The 23456-nt window shown below is 50.2% G+C and overlaps 1 protein-coding gene and 1 long non-coding RNA gene across 2 annotated transcripts in view; one reads left to right on the top strand and one right to left on the bottom strand.

Annotated features, from left to right (window-relative positions):
* Positions 1 to 268: 268 nt before the first annotated feature.
* LOC144945018 (uncharacterized) lies at positions 269 to 22215 on the bottom strand. Its single transcript, XR_013639618.1, has 3 exons — positions 22079 to 22215; positions 2459 to 2527; positions 269 to 367 (listed from the first exon to the last, which is right to left on the bottom strand). It is a non-coding gene; the product is annotated as an uncharacterized LOC144945018 (long non-coding RNA).
* Positions 21874 to 23456, top strand: part of LOC144945017 (histone-lysine N-methyltransferase MECOM-like) — a 247443-nt gene continuing 245860 nt past the window's right edge. The window contains exon 1 of the mRNA XM_078873180.1: positions 21874 to 22031. Within this exon, the coding sequence (XP_078729306.1) occupies positions 21992 to 22031 (40 nt within the window). The 5' untranslated portion in view covers positions 21874 to 21991. The remainder of the gene's footprint in view (positions 22032 to 23456) is intronic.

The raw sequence follows: 23456 nt of genomic DNA, 5'->3' as shown, positions 1-23456 counted from the left end.
TTGAATCCAGGCAGCTGTCTGCTATTAGACCAGGTTCTCGAGTATTAGGGAGTTAATGGGTATCAGCCAGGTAATCGATCACTGCTAAATAAAATCAGTCAATTTGGTTCTGCACTTTAGTTTTGCTAAATTCCAGCTTTAAATTAAACCATCGGTTTCACTATGATGCGACTAACATCACTCGCATATGGCAGAGCCAGTTGAATAGTGGTGCCCTTCGACTGTGTGTGGGGGCCCAGAGGTCATTTGATGAGGGGGATCTCTCAGGCGTAGCTCTGCAATAACCACTTCTGCGGGCCGTTCTCCAACACGAAGGGTCGCGCTGCTACGCGATATCCGAATGGGTTATCGGGTCTCGTGACAACGCCTGCAGAACAACGGGGGAATGACAAAACATAATGAAAACATTTAATAATAGCTTAATATAATTCACGTTTTTCTCCAGGAAGGGCCACATTCAGTCACTCATATTCAGGAGTGTCCTGCATTGGGTTGTGTTGTTGTTTATTTTAAGATGTTTTCAGCCAATTAATGAAGCGTTCATTGTCCACGTGGGGAGGAAACCCCGAAGCATAACGAAGAAAGCCTCCCTTGCTCGAGGGAGGCAACACTCCATCTCCGTACAGACGGAAACAGATGGCGATCAGTCCACTTGCCCGCGACGCGTTCTCCTGGCCGAGCCAGGGTGTATGGCACCACCACCTCGATACCCACGGGAAGAGAGGCGCGTTTTACGACATTGAGTACGGTGATCCACCAACCGCTCGCTGATGACCTCCACAGAAGTGGATTGCAGGCCGCCACTACGACCGCCCAAGCAGAAATGCAACGCGGCTGCGGGCGTAGCTGGCCGAGGTGGCAGAATTCTAGCCGGAGTCGGTGTCCGCGCGTGCCTCTGATAACGGGGCTCTGTTACCTGTACACGTGGATACACTGTGTGTGTGTATGTGCGCGCGCGTGTGTGTACGTGTGTGTGTGTCTGCTTCGGACCCCGGCGTAATGGAAGGACAAGCTACTCATTTACCCGAAACAACGCGAGGTCCTGAACCCAATTAACGACTCATAATTACTGCCCAGGGGGGCCCTCTGCGAGCCACGCTGTCACGGTGACCCGTGGTGGCAGCATCAGCCGCTTAGAACGAGTCCCCGTGTCCCTCGGGCAACAGCGCTCCATCTCCTCGCACGACGTCCTCCTCCTCCCCACTCTGACACCAACCCCGCGAATCACCCGGCCACCTAGATTCACACAGCGCCTCTCTGTCTCACATACACTACACTTGCACCTCTCTGTGTCTCCCATACACTACACATGAACCAGCGTGTCTCCCGTGCACTACACGTGCACCTCTCTCTGTTTGCTATACAATCCACATGCACCTTTGTTTCCTATACACTACACATGCACACGTGTCTCCTATACACTACACATGCACCTGTGTGTCTCCTATACATTGCACATGAACCAGCGTGGCTGATACACAACACACACGATACATGTATGCGTGTGTATCTCTTATACACTATTCCATACATACGTATCCAGTACACACAAACGCGCACGTGCTTGCAGTGCGTGTGTAGATAGCTCGTGTATATTACACCGTGTATCATGCACACCACTTCACACCACGTGTATATTACACCGTGTATCATACACACCACTTCACACCACGTGTATGTTACACACCACTTCACACCACGTGTATATTGAACACCACTTCACACCACGTGTGCCCCACTCAATCGCCATCACTGTTATGAGTTCGCGCTGCTGCTGCTGCCACCATCCTAGAATGTCACCCAGATTCTAAAGAACGCTGCTGCTGCTGCAGCAGTCACTATCAGAGTGGAACTACGCTGGCGTCCAAAACAATAAACAACCTCGTTAGAGACCCAAATATCATCACACCTCCTCCCCACTTTGACATTGCCCCTCGAAGACACTGGTGGTGGAACCATCAGAACATCAACAACATGGGCCGATGGGCACGTCTCCTTCATCAATGTGAAGTTAAAGACGCAAACCACCGCAGTGCGTTGACTGTGGCCATGCAAACCAAAACTCTAGACATGGAGCAGCACCACTGTAGTCTACGCTTCTTCATTGGAGGAGGAGGAACTGCCAAACGACACGAAATCTTAACTCCTGAAGCCTCCTTGTGGCGAGCAGACCTCGACACGGGCACTCCTGAACATATTCCTGCCATACGCATAAACGGAAACGTGAATGGGATGACGATCTTATAACGATCACTGGGGGCTCGCTCCTATGCATCCGTAACCCAGTCGTAACGCTCGTCCATAAACAACAGCCTACTGTATATTGCCAATAATGAGGCTATAATCATGAATAAAGTGGGCTGTCGATGGCGTTTAAGGGCTCTCGCCGTGCAAACAGCACTGTAATCGCGTGCACGCAGTTCCGCGCTGGACTTTGTCTCTCGCCCCCCCCCCCCACCGTGTGCGTTCACGCCATCGCAGTCCTTGGTTTACAGCTTGCGTCAGCGGCTCGTGTCACCAAGCGCGCCTGTGTGTGTGGGGGGGGAGCGGTAGGGTAGCGGTTAGCGCGCTGCGTTACAAACCTGGCGACCCAAGTTCCATTGCCGCTCACGGCCCAACACCGCTGATGGTTATCTGACCCGGTCCTGGGCCCCCTCTAGGTCGACTCGGCCTCAAGAAGCAACTAGTGTGTTGTGTTCACCACTGGGGAGACAAAGGCGGCTGGGCGTGGTGTGGTCCACTCACACACTCGTGTGCCGCGTTGGTCTTCACCGGTGTTCGCTCGCAGCACTCAGCTCCACTCTGTAAAGGCTGCATGTCAAGCCTATACGGGGGTTCTCTGTCTTTGTACGAGAGATGTGTTCTCGATTTTGAGATGAATGTAATCCTAAAAGCAATGTTCCTGTCGCCCTACATCCAGCGCCTACGGGACCGCAAGTCAACATTTGTATCACCCAAGCCCAATGTGGTGTTCATATTTTTCTAATTAGAAGCCTAGACTCGACTCGATTTACTCAAAACATTGGCCCGGGAGAGGCGCTCGTCGGAGAGGAATCCGTCAGTGATGTAAATTCCACTCGTGTTCTAGAAGGCCTAGAAGGCTGAATTCTAGAATAAGAGTTGCCACGCGCATCTGCTTAGTTGTAACATTTTCCAGAAGAAAGTTTGTTTTACGTTGAGTTTCCAACATTTCGGCCAAAATTGATGAGCTTAGTTTTTTTTGGGTGAAAATTTAAGTATAGCCTACACGATTCAACATGCAATTGGGGGCTACATCTATGCCCCTTGTTGAACAGAGCCATGTAAACGTTTTCATCTGGAACTTATAAGCGTTTGCTAAGTATAAATATTACACCAAATTTAGTCATTGGTATTTTTTCAGGCACTTTCGAGAATAAAGACAAAGATCCCCAGTATAGCCTCAACAGACTGTTGGGACAAGTGATGTTAGTGAGCACCTAATGAAGGACGCCGCAGCACTCGAGGAGGTGGGTGGCCAACACCACGCCCGGCCGCCTTTGTCTCCCCAATGACGATGTTTACACACCGCGCCAGGTGCTTGCGCCTAAGTGTCCTCAGCGAGGCCCAGAACTGGTTCAGATAATCGTCACGGTCGTGTAGCGGACGAACCCGGCGACCCGAGTTCGATTCCTGCTCACGGCCACCAACACCAGTAACGATTTTCGAAAACTGGACCTGTCCCTCCCCTAAGCAGACTCGGCCTCAAATGTGTACCTGGTGCGGTGTGTAAACATCGCCGCTGGAGAGACAAAGGCGGCCGGGCGTGGTGCTGGCCACCCACCCCCTCGTGTGCCGCTCCGGCCTTCATAGGTGCTCACTAACAGCACTTGCCCCAACAGTCTGTTTAGGCTATCCGGGGGATCTTTTTCTTCAAAGAGCACACACAGCCACACGATGTACCTGATAGCATGCTACTATTTACACGCCTTCCACGTGAAAACACCGTGGGCACACGTGCCTCGGCACTGGTCGCTGCGTGCGTCTTGCCGTGTACCGCCGCGCGTCTGAAGTCGTTTAACAAAACGCTTCCAGATGTTGTTGCGAGTTTGTTAAAATTATGTTCGCACTGCTAAGGGAGGGGGGGACAATAAATACATCCAAACTGGAATAACACGAACCTCGAAGTGACAACGTTAAGTTCCACGTGGTTTCTATGTATTTGTTTAAAAAAGAAAATTTATATATCCACATTCTCATATACACGTTTTCTTTACGCTTCTGGCGTTCACGCATTTCTCAACAAGGCCATCAAATGGCGGCAATTCTGCGTTGGTCAATCACCGATCCACCCCTCCACCCAAATCCAACATCCGGGATGAACCCCTTCTTAGCTTCCGAGATCGGACGCATTCCGCCGATGATGAAAGGGCGTCGCGGAGGCGATGTTAACTACCCCTCTTGGTATAGAGGAGGTCGTGGGTTCGATCCTGACCCTGACGCCTGCTGTATATTTGAAGTTGGCATGTCTCTCTCTCACTTCCCGTGGTCGCGTGGATTTTTCTCCAGATGCTCCGGGTTTCCCTCCACGTTTAGAATCAACGTGCATTTACAGTGTTTAGGCTTCCACGCATTTCCACGTGATAATAAGCCACTTCGTTAAGCTGTCATTTGTGGCCAGGTCGCTTCTGAAAATGGCTATGTAGCTCAGAGGGCATTACAGCAGGCGTCAGGGTCAGGATCTAAAAAGAAAAAAAAAAGTTGTAGATTTGCTCTTGAGCGTTAATCCACACGAACACGACGATCTTGTTGTTCATCGCCTCCAGTCCTGTAACTGCGGTGGGCCAGCAGAAGGCAATGCAAAGCAAGCATCTTTGTTGTACTCTACTTCTATTGCTCCCACCTCCTATTCACCAACCCACAATGGAACCACAATGGAACCAGCATGGGGATGTATGGTCAAATACATCATTAGGGCGGGCGAAGAAGCCTCCATCCAGTAGTGGATTCATCCCGGATGTTGGATTTGGGCTGTGCGTGTGTAACATCGTGAGTAGTCGTCCTCTAATCGCTCTTGCCAGTCTCTTCGCGACCTGGTCGGCCTCGGTGACCTGAGATGACCTTCGTGCGCCCTGTGATGCTCGAAGTTTCTGGGTCTGGATCTTTCCAGAGTTTCTTTTTTTTGTTTGTCCCGTCGCTTTCAAACTCAGTGCGACGTGAAACTCCGCCCGGGTTTCATTCCATCCTCCTTCAGCTCCTCGCGGAGTGTGCAGGGGGCGGGAGGTGGGGGGCGGGGTACGGGATACACAATTGAAATGTACGTCTAACGTTTTTCTTATCAGCTGTGACATCTCGAGCGAGTAATTTTGTTCCCACCCACCGCCCCTGCAAGTGAAACGAAATACATTTCTTCTTTTGCTTTTACTCAGCGTCAAACTGTAGAGGCATCGGTTTGTCCCTGTGCAGTCTTGACCGGGGTAATATATTCCGGAACGAGCACGCGATTCGTATTTATTCATAAAATGATGAGCTGTAGACGTGCGCTAGAACATGCGCACAAAAGTAACTGCGCACACAGCAGGGAGCATCACTGCACTGGAAAGATATTGTGCGAGCATGTTTTTTGACAAGTTTAATGTTTTCGCAGCCAGGTATGATGTAACGTCACCAGCCGTGTGAAATCTACTGCTGGATGATGACCCTCCCCTGAAGCTGCCGCCACCTCCATATCGATCCCATGATAGTTCGGCCAGCAACTCCCATCTCCGGTCAAACTCCGCTTTCACTCGCAGCGGCTCTTGGCGCGACCATCGAACAATAATGGCGGTCACCGCATCGAGCGCTCTCCGATGCGCTTCTGCGGCCGTCTGGAACGTTCTTCATTCCGACATTAGGAAGCCACTGGAGCTATGCACTTTGTAAAATCTACATTGAAAACTCATTTCTTGAGAACTGCTTTTTGTGTTTAGTTTGTCCTTCCCCTGCACCTCCGATTGGCGCAATTGGATACGTACGGTGCGAAGGAAGTTGAGCATACGTACATCGCCTCGGTGTCCTGTCCAAGCCCACCTATCTTAATCGTTTGAACTCCGACATTGCTTGTTAGTGCATTCACAAGCCAGTTCTAGTTCCAGCAAATCTACGCTAAGTCGAACAAACAGTAAAAAAAACTTTAACAAGAGGAACCTGTGGTGCAATATTTGGCGTGTGGGAGAAACCCGGAGTATCTGGAGAAAACGCCACGTTTATCAGAAGTCCGTTCATGACCTTGCGGGCAGAAAACGACGAGGAGGGGGACCTCCTCCCACTGTGTGTGTGTGGACTGTGACAGGAGGTTGCGAGGCAGTGTTTTCTGTGCGATTAGGTGCGGGGAAGCTGGGGGTGAGTTGAGGACAGGAGGATTTACAAACGTAACCAGAGACAAGGCACGGAATGAAGAAGATTTTTTGAAGGGTGACGAGAGGCCCTCTTGTGCGAATCGTGACGTTTCCGTCGGGGGCAAGTTCGGTTAGCGAGCGCCTATTAACGACGCAGCGGAAAGCTAAAGCACACACAGCGCTCTTTGTCAGCCTTTTGGCGTTTTCCTCGGCCCCGTGTCGTTGTTCACGACGCACGCACGCACGACACTCGTTCAGGCTGAGTCGATGTAGGCGCGAGAATCGAGGGGGTGGGGAGGACACGTTCAGATACCCGCTCGGCTTGCCACGGACGTTAGCCGTGGCCACGAGAATCCGAAGCCAGGTGAATGCACCGCACCATGCAGCGCACAACACAGGTGTGTGAGAAGAAGTGCACGCGTGACATTTTTACAGTTATCGTTTAAGGTTTGTATGGATTTGTTACACGGATGTTTCCGTTTAAGCGAGCGTTCGCGGCTATTTTACACGGGGGATCCGTGGTGGGTGATAGGCCTCGGCAAGGTAAGGTAAAAGTTAAAATGTAAAAAAACAAGACTACCTTTACCTTACCTTTTACCTTACCACAATACAATCACTCTACCCTACCTTTTACCCTTTAGCAGGTAAGGTAAAAGGTAAAAAGTAAAAAGCAACGAGCCTAACTTTACCCTACCTTTTACCCTACCCTTTACCTTACCCTTTGGCATGTCGACACCTTTACCCTTTTACCTTTACCCTTTTACCCGGTAAAAAGGGTAAATGACCTTACCTTGCCGAGGCCCAGTGGGTGAGCGCAGAAACGGCGACGAAAACAAACAGATCACGTTCGCAGAGACCGGAGCACACACGGTCCTGAAATGATCTTGTACAACTAACAAACCTGGTATTTAACGCACAAACAGCCATAAACATAAGAATAGAATGCAAATACATGGATTCTTGTGACTGACTGAGTGAGTGGCTGATCTACATGTTAAATGATGTTCTGGAAGGGCACGAGATATGAAATCTACTGCTGTCTATTGCTCCAAAAGAGGGATTTTAATGTTCGTTGTTGGCATAAACAGAAAGGACGGGGCCTACAGAGGTTGAACTTTTCCTGTTGATGCAAGGAAATAAGAGAAGAATCAAATGCCTGCAGCAGGAAACGGTATAGCGTTAGTGTCGCAAATTTGGCCTCAGGACCAGCTCGTATTTTTATATTGTAGTCTATTCTTTGATTTTTAACATGGACAATATGAAAACCGAAAATTCTGATTTGTACCCACAACAAAAAACGGTTCAGGATTTTTTTACTCGCTTTTGCAATTTCTTACTAAATTATAAACGCCTCCAAGTTGCATGCCCAAACACTTTTCACGATACCGTGCCAATAATCAGTTGACCAAGCAATGTGCCTCGCTGAGTACGACGCTAAAGCCAATAAAAAGTGGATAAATCCTGTTTCCGGTTACGAGCATTCGAGGCTTAATCTCTCGCTGAATGATTTCCAAGTCGAGTGTTTAGATTGCAGTCGGTGGCCGGTGGTTATTCGCCAGGCTCACAGTGAGAGGTACACTGGATGCGGTGTTTTTGCCGGGGGGAGGGGGGGGTGTGCGTTAACTACTTTTTTACGAGTCGCTATTGACCCGGACGGATCCAAGCTGACTGAAATGATAACCCTGCTCGTGTTGTACACGCGGGCCAATTGCTACGTGATCCGTATGCATTCCCGCTCGGGTTGTGATCGTGTGTTATTACACATGTGCCACCCGTTGACAGTAATTTACACAAATCAGCCCTTACCACCAAACACCCCTACCCCCTCCCCTTGATCCCCCACCACAATCACCAACCCCTCCCTTCTCCTCCAGCACCCTTCCCAATCTGCAGCCCCAATTAGCGGTAAGTATGGCTGTGTCTCCACGTGCTCGAGTCTCTCCCTGTGCACGCGGTTGAGTCAACATCACGGTAATTGTCGCCCTGGTTGCAATACCCTGGGGATTGGGGAGACGTGTGGGGCGCGTTGGGAGCCGTCGGGCAGTGCAGTGCTGCGGCTGCTGCTGGTGGTGCTGGTGGTGGAGGAGGCACTCACTCGAGATTGTGTGGATGGGGGGGGGAGTACAGATGGGGCATGTTGTGTATTACGGGGTGTTGTTGGTGAGGCGTGGTGGTGGGACTGATAGAATAGTTGATGGGTGGTGAGTTCGGTGAGATCTATTGGTGGGATAGATGGGGTAGGTGCGAGGTGGTGAGTCTGTGAGGTGTGGTGGTGGGGCTCTGTGAAGGAGGAAACCGAGCCACGTCTCTAACTCGGATCGCAGATTTGGTCTGCAACGTGGGACTGGGGGGGGGGGGGGCATCATGCTCACCAGCACGCGGCCGCTTATGCGTTGATGTGTTCACCAGTTTGATGTGTTCACCGGTTGGATGTGTTCACCGGTTTGCGTTCTTGTGGAAAAACTTCGAGGCAAACCTTGTGCACAAGTCGAGTCGAACACAAGAGGTCCAATGTTGACTTTTTACCGCCATATGCTACAATACGTAATCTGTGACACACCTACAATAATGTGAACTTGCATTCGTACACTCATTGAGTCAGCTGGTTAGTATGCTTACGACCACACAAATGGCTACGTAAAACATTTAAACCTTAAGCATTTAACTGGCTCACACGATGTGCGATTGGCTATGGAATCCAACGATCCATTGTTCGCCCTGTGCATTCTTGCATATATACTGTTCAATAGATGGTACTTTTATGAGACTACATTTAACTGGCTAGAAATACATCAGCTGAATCGTCCAGTAAATCACGCGACTTCTCTATCGCCACGCACTGCTCTACGAACCGTGGCGACCTTGGTAAGATCTCTGGCCCACGACGAACATCATTGGCCAGTGACAGCCGGACCTGTAATACAACTCCCTCATTTCCCTCCGCATTCACCAACCCACATTAGCCAGCGTGGTGAAGTATGGTCAAACACCCCCCCCCCCCCTCCTACATTACCAGACACTGTGTGTGTGGACGGGGGTGGCCTTCTTGAACCAGCGGTATTTTTGACAAAGTGCTGAAATTTATTATTATGATTATTTATATTATAAATATCAGATCCGGGTCTCCTTAACAAAGGGACGCCATTGTACAATACTACACGAGCACCTGCTTCCAAGTAAATGAATCTACGAGTAAAAGTGTGGCTTTACCGCGATGGCAGTGGGGGGGGGGGACAACACTGCCCTATTGTTACCGCTCTTAGCCAGAAGCTATTGCTCGCCATCCCTCCGAGTTTAATTAGTAACCTGCCCACGTCGCTCATTCACCTGCACCGAATCTAATTGATCGCAGAGCTTACCTGGAGTTTTTAAGAAGCCTCGTAGCAGTAGGGAGTTGTATTTTTTTCTCACCCCTCCCTCCCCTATAACTATCGCAAACGTAGCAAACGATTGCCCTGTGCTGGTGAAATCCACACACAAACCAACCCCAACACACATCTCTTATCTAATTCAATTATCTTGCGTAAATACGGGACCCGAATTAATTAGCCGCGGGGCCATTCGACGTGCTCATCCACTGGTGCAGGACACGATGTGAAATGTGATATCATTGAGAGCGGAGAGGCACAGGTGGTTTCGGGTTCACTCTCGCGAAGGCAAAAGCGCAGCCCTGCAATTGCTCGCTCACGCCACTGTGTATGTTGAACTTCTTTCGCACCGTACATATCCAACCGTGCTAATCGGAGCACATTTGGCTACAAAAATCAGTTCTACAGAAATAAGTTTCAATCTACTTTCAAAAGTGCGTATTGGCTCCAGTGGCTTCAAATGCTGGCGGAAGGGCCTCCACTCGAACGAGCTGTCTAGAAAGCCTCTTTAAGAAGGTGTTAACGTCTTGAAAGATGTGGGGGGGTGCCCACACTTTACCCCCCACCACGCATGACCTGCCGACGAACCGTGATGATCTTCACATAGCTATACTTATGCCTAAGTACGTTCACGAAGGTGAACATGCGTCCGGTACATTTGGAACCTGTTTAAAGAAGAGCTGAAAAGTGCGCAAAGAACGGAACACACGCGGGTGAGATGGGTGAAACCCACGCGCATCGGAGACGTCTTCTTTATGTTGACTGTCGAGAAGAACACGCGGGAGCGGGCAAGGCTGCGGGCAGGGGGTTTACTCGATGGCCGATGGAAGCGGCTGGTGATGGAATGGCGCAGCGATGGAACGGAAAGGGGACGGGAACTGCGTGCGACGAGGACGGAACATCGCGAAGAGGCGGCAGCGGCGGCACGATCGTCAGATCGGTGTCCGTGCGGGGAGGAGGCTCTCGGTCGATGTCCATCGCAGCATCGCGGGCGATGGGCACTGGCTTGGGGAGGCGGGGGCAAGAGGCCTTCCTCATCTAGCAGTGGATTGACCATGACTGACTGATGGTTTTCATTGGGAGGGCGGGCGGGGCGAGGGTGGGGTGTTCTACATACACGAATCACCACGTGCTCGTGTATCGAATCGCCAATATAACATAAAGTATAATCAACTACACTCCCGCCTACCCCCCGGTACATGGTCACGGTGGGCACAGAGGCGGTAGGCCCCGTGCATGGCCCCGTGCACATGAGCGGCGCGCGCGCTCACGCCAGGTGCACGCGCGCATTCCGTAGCGAGGCCGCGGCTCTCGATGTTGAACGCAGGCGAATTCTTTGGGTGCAGCGAGGTGCCGCGACTGGCTTGGGGACAGGTAAATGAAGCATTCTGCTGCCCGTGACCGAGTGAAGCGGTTTTTGTTGTTGTTATTTTATTATTTTATTTTGTAGGGCTGTTCATGCCTCGGTTCGCTCGGCAGCGGTGTGTGTGTGTCGTCTGGACGGGCAGAGAAGGGCGAATGGACGTTTGACTCTCGCAATTCGCTAAAGGCGCAGCACTGCAATTGCTCGCTTCACGGCACTGCAGGCGGATGGGCCTCGAGCAGAGGGAGCCTCGCAGAGAGCGCCTATTCAGAGGGTGTGGTGCAGTCTTGTGGAGTGTCCTTGCACGTTGACGAGACACGCTGGGAGTGGGGGGAGTATCCACACTTTACCCCGCCACACTCAACCACCCGATGGAATCGACTTTTCTGTCGTGTACCCATCCATAGCGCTGGGTGGATCGAGGCCGGGGTGGAGAGACGAGATCGTTTCAACTGCTGATTCTGGAGATGGAATCGATGGATGGCATCGAACCGGCGACCCCCCCCCCCCTCCCCCCTGGATTGCAAGTCCAGGGGTCTAACCATCACAACCACGGCAGCTCCTTCCAATTGGTATAACACTGAAACGTCTGTACTACTGTATATAGGGGTGTGTGTGTGAATATGCATGTGGGGTAGTTTTGTCAATTGTTGTTTGGAAGTAATAAGCCAGGGAGGGCAGAGAAAGTTGCTGGCACGTTCTAAATGAAAACACATCGTCGTCGGTGCACTCGACAATTCACACAAATTGCTCTCTTATTGGAACAAATGATGGTAACTGTGGCCAGGTCTCCCTTGCGAAACTCAACTTGTGTTTAAAAAAATTCCTCGCCAAGTTTTAGACAGTCCATGTACGTATGGTAATGTACGTTCAGGATTGCAATACGCTCCGGAAAGTAAGACGCACGTCAAACATTATGCCCGTTGTCAATAAAGTCGTACACGTCTCACAGACACACACACACAGCGTGCGCGCAGGCAACTACCGGATTAGAAGACGCGGCACCGATGTTTTTTTTTTATATATAACGTGGAGAACATGGTAATTTTACATAATTCAAAATGCGTTTGCTAACAATCCTCATAGCAGCCCTTTGTCAATTCACTGCTGGATAAAAGCCTTTTCCCATGTACCGAAACGGTTTAGGTACACAGATGAACAATCTACACAAACGCAAAATAAGTATTCAATCCTACTACCCCAAGTTGGAACATATCATGGGGAAAGTTTCGATCAATGGCCCTTCATAGCAGATTGGTTAAAATAAGCGCCATTGCTATGTACAAGGATCATTTTCTGAAACGACGTCGCATATATACTGTATATATATGCTTTCTTTAGAGGGTACGCATTACTGCCAAAGCAGTATCACAACATATTTGCTTTGCCTCTACATACCAAAGCTACGTCAATTCTGATTTTTTTTTTTACTTTATATTCTCCCAACAGTGGGACGAGGTCGTTATTTTCCATCGCATGATCGTGAGATTTCGGCGGAATGGAGAGGCGTTAATTCAGCAGTGGATGGACCCGAGCTGTCGACGAGTTCTAAACATCGTAGTGAATTCGCGTTACAATCTTGATGCGCTGTGAAGAAAAGGGCCCCATTTATCGGCCACTTCGCCGAATGATATATTTGTTTTCATTTTTCCAAGGCTAACATACAGCGTGATTGTCTCAATGTGCCGAGTAATTGTTGTCTTGGTTGTGTTTTGTGCGCCACCGCTAACGCGCAGCGACGGCGCCGAGCAGTGAGTGATGATTCAAGTCGGCTTCTTCATCCAGCCGGACGGGACGATGCTGTTGCTGCACGGTGTTTCATGGATCGTCGGCCGCCGGATTGCGTTCGGACTCGCCTTGAAGGCGTCTTGAGCGGTGGGGGGGGGCGGCCTTGGACATGCGCAAGGCATTAACCGGTGATGTCGGGAAGTTGGGCCGATACGCAAAAGCGATGCTCGTCCCTTGATAGAATAATTGTAGGGGACGATGATGATGATGATGTTTCGTAAAGTACCGTGTGTGTGTGCGCGCGTGTGGGGAGGGGTGGTGTCGCGGTTAGCGCTACGCTGCGCTACGAACCCGGCGACCCGAGTTCGATTCCCGCTCACGGCCAACACCGGTGACAATTATCTGAACCAGTCCTGGGCCTCCCCTAGGTCGACTCCGCATCAAACTGGGTACCTGGTGCGATGTGAAACATCGCCACTGGGGATACAAAGGCAGCTGGGCGTGATGCTGGTCACCCACCACCTCCTCGTGTGCCGTGTCGGCCTTAATAGGTGCTCGCTAACAACACTTGCCCCAACAGTATAAGGTTATACGCGCGATCTGTATTTGTGCATGTGTGCGTATGTTTCTTATAAGCGTTGTATCTGCACATACATGCATCGTTAATCAAGGGTAACGGGTATTCAAGAGCCGAATGGCTCACAGGGCTATACCAAATAAATGAAATAAATAAATACATAAATAAATGGGTAAGTATGGATGATGAGCACAGGCCTCAAAGGCCCCACCAAAAACGACAAGCGGTCAGCAACAAACAGCACTGTCAGAGCGGTAATGGATTAAGAGTGTAACACATTTCTTAAATGAATCAAGGTTATTTAGAGATGAGAGCTTTGGCGGGGGGGGGGGGAGGAGACGATGAGAGGAGGGGAAATGCCAACAGCGGAGCAGTGTTAGGGGGGGGGGAAGTGGTGTTGTGACCTGCAGTGTGGTGAGTGAGTGGATCAGGTGAGTGATGGAGCTAGCGAGTGAGTCGGTGAGTGTTGTTGTGACTGCCTGTATCGTGGTGGTTACACGCAGTGTTTGTGAAACGAAGCGGTCTATTGTTGTAGGCAGTCCCTCGATGAGTGAAGATTACGGGAATGGAAACTATGGCAGTAGTAGCGATAGAAGAGCGATAAGGAGGCTACTGACCGCCGGTGAACGAGTGACCTTAAAATAACAAGTTAATTAAATTTAAACTCGTTTAGGTGTGTGTGTATATATATGGCAATTAACAGAAAAGTAATATCTCGACGTTTCGGTAAACTCACCTTTTCAGGACAAACTTTAACTGATGTATGATCATGGTAGGTGACGCGATATCGTGTGTGCATACTTAAATGTACAATTATATAATTACAGAGTGATACTTAACTGAAGAATCGATTTTCCGTAGGGGGCTGCACGTGGAACATGCAATATCTATCATGCGTGCAGACAAACACTTGTCCACTATAATGCGTGTATATACATCATGCAGACAAACACTTGTTCACTATAATGCGTGTATATACATCATGTAGACAAACACTTGTACACTATAATGCGTGTATATACATCATGCAGACAAACACTTGTACACTATAATGCGTGTATATACATCATGTAGACAAACACTTGTACACTATAATGCGTGTATATACATCATGCAGACAAACACTTGTACACTATAATGCGTGTATATACATCATGCAGACAAACGATTGTACACTAGGATACAAAGACAGCACAGACTGTACGACACACGAAGGTTAGTGTGTACTAGTACAAAGACAAAGATCACCCGTATAGCCTTAACAGACTGTTGGGGCAAGTGCTGTGAGCGAGCACCTTATGAAGGCCGGGCACGGTACGCGAGGGGGTGGGTGGCCAGCACCACACCAGACCGCCTTTGTCTCCCTAGTGATGACGTTTAAAACACCGCACCAGGTACTCATTTGAGGCCGAGTCTACCTAGGGGAGGCCTAGGACCGGTTCAGATCATTGTCACCGGTATCGGCCGTAAGCGGTAATCTAACTAGGGTCGCCGGGTTCGTAGCGCAGTTCGGTAACCACTACACTACCGCTCCCCCCCCACACACACACGCACGTACACACACACACACATACGCGTGTACACACACACACACATGCGTACACACAATATAATAGCCGACATAAGGATAATGTGTTTTTTTTTAATGAGCGCTTAAATGCTACAATAACGTCCCCAAAGGGTTTCACGACGATAATGAGAATATAAACAAAACACCGCACCGCCAGGGACGAAGCGAACGTTGGGAGAAGATGACAAATCATAAAACGAGAGAAGCACCAAGACTAATAATTATCTCACGTGTCTGGTGATGCTGCTGCGTTGGCAGTGATGCACACAAGCGCGCACAAACTCAACGTATTCGTCAATAACACCTGTGGCATTAATTGGGGGGGGGGGGGTAGAATAGGCGACGTTTCGGGCAATGACTCTTCTTCAGAGCACATGGATTTTGCAATGCAGAAAGGACCATTGCCTAAATCGTCGCTAGTTATATGCTTAACTTTAAGGCCACAGTGTTGTTGAGGTTTGTGAATTTTCCAATTATTGCTCTTAATTACTCCAATTACTATGATCTTCACATTATGAGACGCACTCCCCCCCCCCTCTATGTTTGGAAATTAAAATCTATGGGTGCGTCGACCTTACCGGAGCCCATTTCATAACACAGAGAACAGGGTGCGGGGTGCGTGGTGCTGGCCACCGACCCCCTCGTCTGCCGAGGCCGGCCTTCGCAGGAGCCAGCTAACGTCACTTGCCCCAACAGTCTGTATCGGCTACACGGGGGATCTTTGTCTTTGGCCAGCAAACCTCACCCAGGCCACCGTTGTCTCTCCCCCCCCCCCCCCCCCCCCCCCCCAGTGGCAATGTTGACGCGCCGCGCCAGTGTATTAATTTTGAGGTCGAGTCGACCTAGGGGAGAGACCCGCGACCCTTCAGATATCCGCCCTCCGGCTTTGGCCGTGAGCGGGAACCAAACTCGGGCTCGTACCCTACCTGCACTAAGCACGCGCACAGCATCAACACCACCGCCACCAACAACAACAACATAAATATACAACAGCGGCAAACAAAAATAACTCCGCTAATTAGTAGCGACCCCGCATATGGAAGCATTTAGGCCGAGAGTAATATTTCAGACATCTTCAGTCTCCGAAGGGCGCGCTATGACGTCGCTGCTGCCAGCAAGTGAATGCAGCCCGAATGATGCCTATGAATGACCTTTTTATTTCGCTACCAGTGGGGGATGCGAGCCTTAAGAAAGGGCCCTTTGTGATGCGGGCCGTGCCGTTAGAAGGTGTGCTATTGCATACGCGATTTGCCTATTATTCTTGTCACCATCAGCAGCAGGGGAAGCAGCCGTGGTCAATCCACTGCTGGATGAAGCCCCCCCCCCCACTTCCTACTCCCCCCCCCCTCCCCCAAGTCGTGACTGTACACGACTGATTAGTTGCATCGGGTCGTCGGCCACGTTCCAAATCCACTGCTGGATGATGTCACCGCGTACTAAGCCGTGATGATCTCTCTACCACAATTCTGCGATGTATAATAATAATAATCGACCCAGCACCTCCGCACGAGATGAATGCTTCGCTCAATCTCCTCCGATGCACGTCCTCACTCGGACGCGTTACCTACCCTTGGCTGCTATGCTCGTCTCCGTGCTGATGACACACGAGCAACGTACCTTAGTTAATCAGTTAAACACGTAGTAGTAGTTGTAGGCTTTCGCGACAAATATTAATCGTAATAAAGGTTTTTGGGTTAGGTCGCGTAAAGTATAAATGTGTCAAAACCCTCCACCACCCGACACAGCCAATTAGTAACGGGGTTGTCACGTATTCAAAACGCCAATTAGATACTGCTACAGCCCACCGCTGTGTGTGTTGGAGAGTAAATCCACAACATGTACAATTTGAATACGACGTTTCGCTGGTAATTACATCCAGCATCATCGGGCGATTTGCCAGACTATTCTCATTTGCCAGACGACCATTTGGCTGTGTCGGTTGATGGAGGGTTTCGACACATTTATACTTACGCGATCTAACCCAAAAACATTTTTATGAATACGTCAGTAAATGTCGTCATCGGCCAGGTTCTATACACTGCTGGATGAGTGTCCTCACGTCAGCCACCTTTCCTCCTGGGTCCTGTGCTCGATCAATCCACGAGCCGATTTCCACGTTCATTCTCCTCTCTGCACCGTTCATCTCCCCGGACCCTTATCCGTTCCTTTGTTGCCATTCCGTCAATATTCTTGACCTCCTGTATCTGTCATCGTCTTGTCTGGCGATGTCGCTTTCCCAAGCCCTGGCGATTTCCCCCTTAACAGCTGGAATTGTGTCATTAACCTGTTCTAAGGGCAGTATTAATTTCAGTATATGATAGTATGTGTATGTGTGTATATATACACACATAAACGTACGGTCGTGTAGCGGTTAGCGCTGCACTACGAACCTGGCGTGTCCGGATTAGATTCTCGCTCACGGCCAACTCAAACGGTCCTGGGCCTCATCTAGGTCGACTCAGCCTCAAACGAGTACTTGGTGCGATGTGTAAACATCGCCACTAGGGAGACAAAGGCGGCCGGGCGTTGTGTTGGCCACCCGCCACCTCGTGTGCCGTGCCGGCCTTTATAGTTGCTCGCTAACAGCACTTGCCCCTACAGTCTGTTAAGGCTGCACGGGGGATCTTTGTCTTTGTATATATGCAACTTAACATTTGCACGAATAACCTAAAATGTTTAAACCCCCGAACTTTTTTAAACGGTTTCAACATTAAGCGATTTAAAACGAACGCAATATCGATTAGCTAACGAGAATCGTCCACGTATAATACAGTATTATATTATGAATGTACTCGTAATTAAATACTTGAGAGTAAGTCCGAACACACTTCCCGTGACAATCGAAATTCACTGAACTCAATTTGTATCGCACACGGGAAACAAAACAAAATTAATTCCCTCTAATCGTCTGTTTCCTAAGCAACTGAAAAAAAACATTTGCTAGAATTTCAACAAAACGTCAATGTAATAACACTTTTGCCTATCGCACACACTCGTCGTGCTGTGTGTTACTGGCCCCTCGACGTTTGCAAGGGGCCTCGGGGGGGGGGGTGCGGGTGCTGTGCTTAGAAACCGCGATCAGAAATAAAAGTCTTAGCGACTGCCTTGAGGTTTCAGCCAGTGGGTGCAATCTCCTCAATCATTGAACTTCTCTCGCACAGTACGGAGCAAACCGTGCGAATCGGGGGTGCGGGCGGGCGGGGAGGGGGTACCGACAAAACCTAACAGCATGAATCCTTGCAGTCACGAAAACTTCAAATCTAGAATTAATAGCCTCTACGGGGAGGAGTTTCACTTATCTGTTAGAGTTTTTAACAGACAACGAGACAAGAATTCACAGCTTCTCGAGACCGTGACTTTACCGACAACAACAAACTCAACACAAAAGCGGTTCTAAAGAAATGAGTTTTCGTTGTAGATTTAAAAGTGCACATCCTCCAGCGGCTTCCTCATATCGAAAGGAAGAGCGTTCCAGACGGGTCGCAGAAGCGCATCCGAAAGCGCGCGGTGCAGTGAGACCGTCTTTGTTCGATGGCCAGCCAAACGCCGCTTGCTGCTGCGAGGATGAGCGGAGTTCGCGTGATGATGGTGTATGCTCCTTGACGATCAGCAAGGTATTGTGGCTCATTTGTGGCAAAAAAAAAAAGATTTCGGACAATGAGCATGCATGCGACCTCTGTAGTCCATGACCAGGCATTTGCATCGTCCCTTGAATATCATCTCCTGACACATCCCGTGCGATCTCCACGGCAATGGCTTGTAATTGCAAAGCATTGCCTTACATCCCTCTGATACAAAGTGTCTATAAAATACATGCATTTAAAACAGGGGCGGTGGCGCAGTGGTTAGCGCACTGCGCTCTGAACCCACCCGCTTAAAGTTCGTTTCCCGGCCACGGTTTAACAACAATCAGTGGCGAGTTGATAGCAAAACAGCTGGATCTGCCCTGCCTGCTACCCCTTCACCAACCCACACTGAGCATCGTGGTGAAGTATGGTCACAAATACAACGATGTTTGACGCAGTGTTTGGGTAGGGGGGGGGGGCTGCGTAATGCATTGGTGGCATTGAGATAGTACGAATTATTGTTATTTGTAAAGCTACTGGTGGTGTCAGTTTTGATGTGTGCGTGTTTTACATGCGTCCGCGTGTGCGTTCGTGTGCGTGCACGGAGAGCGGTAGCGTAGCGCGCTGCGTTACGAACCCCAGCCAACAACACTCGTTGTGACCACGATCTCACTCGATCCTGGGCCTCGCCTAGATCGACACAGCCTCAAATAAGCACCCGGTGCGGTGTGTAAACATCGTCATCGGGGAGACAAAGGCGGCCGGGGGTGGTGCTGGCCACATACCCCCCTCGTGTGACGTGCCGTCTTTCATAGGTGGCTCGCTCACAGCACTTGCCCCAACAGTATGTTGAGGCTATACGAGAGGGGGGATCTTTGTCTTGTGTGTACGCGTGTCTGTTCGCGATCGCGACAGCGCAGAAGGCCGCTCCTGCGCTGCTACTTTAACGTGTTCATTGACGCTCAAAGGAAATCGTAGCGCGCACTAATTGTAACACAATTAACATGCAAATTTTAACGGACAAGCTAATTACGGCGGCAGTGATTGCGTTGTTATGCGTAATGATCTTTAAATTGATTAACATTTTTTTACGAAAAAATGTGCGGATTTAATGATATAACCGATGCCGGTTTGACTCTGCATCTAATGTGAGTATATTAAGCGTGTACACTGTGTGTGTACACTGCGTGTGTACACTATCTACATTGCGTGCGAGTGAGTGTGTAATTGGGGAGCGGGAGTGTAGTTCTTATCGCGCTCCGCTACGAATCCGGCGACACGAGTTCGATTCCCGCTCACGGCGAGCATCGATGATTCATATTCGAACCGGCACTGCGCGTCGCTTAGGCCGACCTGAGCCGAGTACCTCGACCGAGTCCCTGATGCGGTGTGTTTTAAAGGTCGCCAATGTGGAGACAAAGGCGGTCCGGCGTGGTGCTTGCCACCTAACCCCCTCTTGTGCCGTGTTGTCCTTCATAGGTGCTCGCAAACAGCACTTGATTCGACTGTCTGTTAAGGCTATACGGGAGGGGGGGATCTTTGTGTGCGTGTTTTTGTTCGTAAACTAACAAACATATACAGTATTCAATAACATCTTACACCCATGGAACGTACGTATAGGTATGCAAATGAAAGTCAGATGCATTAAACTAAAATAACCTCTCCGTGAAACTAGCTTTCTAATAGGTGCGTTAATTGTCTGTACGATGTGATGGAATAAAGTTACACGCGCCGAGAAATATATAATGTACCTAGCTGGGTGAAGACTAATTTCCATTTGCCGTATTGAACCAACAAGTGCTCTTTCAGGGAGGTTTGCCGAATCGGCATCTTCTGATCACGCATTCGTCTAATAATAATAATATGTAAATGTATTAAGTAAAACGCTTAATAGTAATTGGACAATTAATAATGTTGGGTGAATGTCATGAATATACGGATTTTATGTTTACGCTCGTATTTAACTGAACATGCATCGCGCGCGCGTGTATGATCGTATGTATGTAATTGCATCGGTGCGTGTGTGCGTGAGCTTGTGTATATTTGAGTGCTCGCGCGCGTGTGTGCAATTGCATCATTGAATGTGTACATAACTGCGTGTGTGCAGTGAAATGTGAAATACGTGTGTGTGAGTGTGTGTCCGTTAGTGTGTAGTGCTGGCCACCCACCCCCTCGTGTGCCGTTCGGGCCTTCAAATGTGCTCGCTAACAGCACTTGCCCCCACATCCTGCTAAGTCTACACGGGGGGTCTTTGTCTTTGTGTGTTCGCGCGAGTCTGAGGCGCGCTTATGGGGAGCGGTGGTGCAGTAGTTAGCGCTACGAATCCGAGTTCGATTCCCGCTCACGGCCAACATCGGTGACGAATATTTCAACCGGTACCGGACTTTCCCCTCGATCAACTTTGCCGATGTGGTGTGTAACCATCGCCACTGGGGAGACAAAGGCGGCCAGGCGTGGTGCTGTCGACCCCCACCCCCTTGCGTGCCGCGCTAGCTCTCAAAGATGCTCGCGAGCAGCCAACAGCACTTGCCCCAACAGTCTGTGGAAGACTGCGCGGAGAATATTGGCCTTTTGTATGGCTCGGCGCGCCTGCGTATCCGTGTTAATTCACTCACGTTCACTCGTTCGTTCACAAGTACAAGTTCATACTTGCACGTGCATCACACGAAGGGTGCAAATCATTACATTGATTACGCACACATGATCATCTAATCCCCAAGACATCTATTACCGTTTGTTTAACAATTTAAAAACACATTAGCACGAATTAACAATAATAATAATAATAATACGCGGATCAGACATGTATAAGACTGCGTAACAAATTAACAACGATCTGTACGAAATAATAACGTTAACAGCAAATCATCAGCAGTATCATCATCATCATCATCAGCCACTGCGTGCACGCGCGCAATAAATAACTGGAGCCCTCTCTCAGCGCTCTCTCTCTCTCGCCTCTCCCTCTCTCTCGCCTCTCTACCCCCAACATCGCACGCTCGCATAATAGAGAAGGAGCAAGGGCGCGCATGCGCCTTCACTACAACCATTGAACCATCAAGACGTGACGGAGCCCACACGCCTCCCCAACACCCACCCAGCCCGCCCGCCCGCCGACTCCTACCGAGAGACAGTAGACAGGAGGGAGGGAGGGATGGTGGTGGTGGTGTGGGGGGTGCGTGGGTGAGTGTGTGGGTGAAGTGAGTGGCGGTAGCCGTGAAAGAGAAAGTGAAGTGCACAGGGAGGAGCAGGAGGAGGAGGAGGGAGCGCTGGGGAGTGAGAGCGAGAGAGGGGCAGAGAGTAGGGGTGGGTGGGGGTAGGGGAGATGGGGGTGGGTGTTAGGGGGTAGGTGGTTGGCTGGGCTGGCTGGTTCGTGGGGGGGGGGTGCTGCTTGGTGGAGTTGTTTGGGACGAGTTCGAGAGCTTTCAGAGATTTTTTTTGCGCTTCCTCGCCGATCATCTGCCGCGGCGCCGCCGGCACAGCCATGCGTTCCAAAGGACCGGCTCGAAAACTCGCCACCAAACGTGAGTTTGTCTACACCATCACCACCCCACCCCACCCCAGTACTCACCAGGCTGTGTGCGTGCTCGACTGTGCTTGTATGGAGACGGCCTGTCGCCGTGTCTCTGCGTGATCACATCTGTGAGCCTCATTCACCCGCTGCAGTCCCTTACGCAGCAAACGCAGCGTCCGCACTCAGCAACTCGCTCGCTCGCTCGATCGCCGTCTGTGCGGTTTTTACTGTGACCATTGATTTTACATTCTGCCCCCCCCCCCTAATTGAGTCGATGTTGGTGTAAATCACACACCGCGATATTTGCCTGTAAGTCACACGCCGCACACACAGCTAGAGATTGCTCAACCGTTGCTCAATTATTACATACGTACATACATACAGGCACAGACGTATGCAACAACCCCCCCCCCCCCCCGATCTCCCTTATCGTTGCCAAATAATGTTTAAACCAGTCGTGTCAACATTTCATCTCCGGCTCTGTATGGCCGCCGTATCGAGGCGTGATGCATGCATGTGTGCACGAAGACAAAGATACCCCGTGTAGCCTTAACAGACTGTTGGGGCAAGTGCTGTTAGCGAGTAGCACATATTGAAGACCATTTCGGCACACGTACGCGCGCACACACGAAGTTTAAAAAAAACTCGTTACAACCACCACCACCATCATCATCACGAGCCGCTACCGCTTAGCATCTTCCCGTTGTCCGCTTTAAATGCCAGGCTAGTGTAGAACGAGCTTCTGAAATGCTCGGTTAAGATATAAGGGCGTCGGGGGGGGGGTCGTAAGAAGAGTTCGCGTGTGCGAGTCTGACGGACTTTGCGGACTGCTGGGCGCGCTGCGTGCCCTGTGTGCCCTCGTGGCTGCAGGCAGACTGCCCGTACGTAGTGGGCGCTCGAACGCCGCAGGAGAACGCCAACGCGCCGATGCGCGCACCGCTCACGCGACCTTCAATTGTAACGCGGCCTGCATCTGTACCCCTTTCTTTTTTGTTAACGCCGTGCGCGTACGTGTTGTTATTATTATTATGGTCGTTCTTTATACACGTCGTATATTGTTGACAACTTGCAGGCTAAGCTTCGCGAACGAACCACAGACACTTGACTGTGTGGGTGTTTAAAAGCTAGAGAGGCGAGTGGATGTGTGGTTCATTCACTCATTTCTCGCGAGATGGGTGTGCCGTGCGCTGGATAGCTCTTACCGCATTGGTTTGGAACTTTAATCGGCATCATTATCATCAGCCACGTTCAATCCACTGCTGGATGGAGACTTTCCACACACCGCCGCCCAACTCCTGAGATGTTACAACAACAAACAACAACATCCCCACCCAGCAGCTTGCACAAGAGCCAATTCCGTCGCTCCATCTCCTCTCGGCTGGTGTCCACTCTCTGGGACGCGTTCCACACTTTGGCTGCCACTGCGTTCTCAGGT

This window comes from Lampetra fluviatilis, chromosome 36 (assembly GCF_964198595.1).
Source record: "Lampetra fluviatilis chromosome 36, kcLamFluv1.1, whole genome shotgun sequence".
Classification (NCBI taxonomy): domain Eukaryota; kingdom Metazoa; phylum Chordata; class Hyperoartia; order Petromyzontiformes; family Petromyzontidae; genus Lampetra; species Lampetra fluviatilis.
Note: the sequence above shows the minus strand (reverse complement) of the source record. Positions and strands in the feature narration are given on the sequence as shown.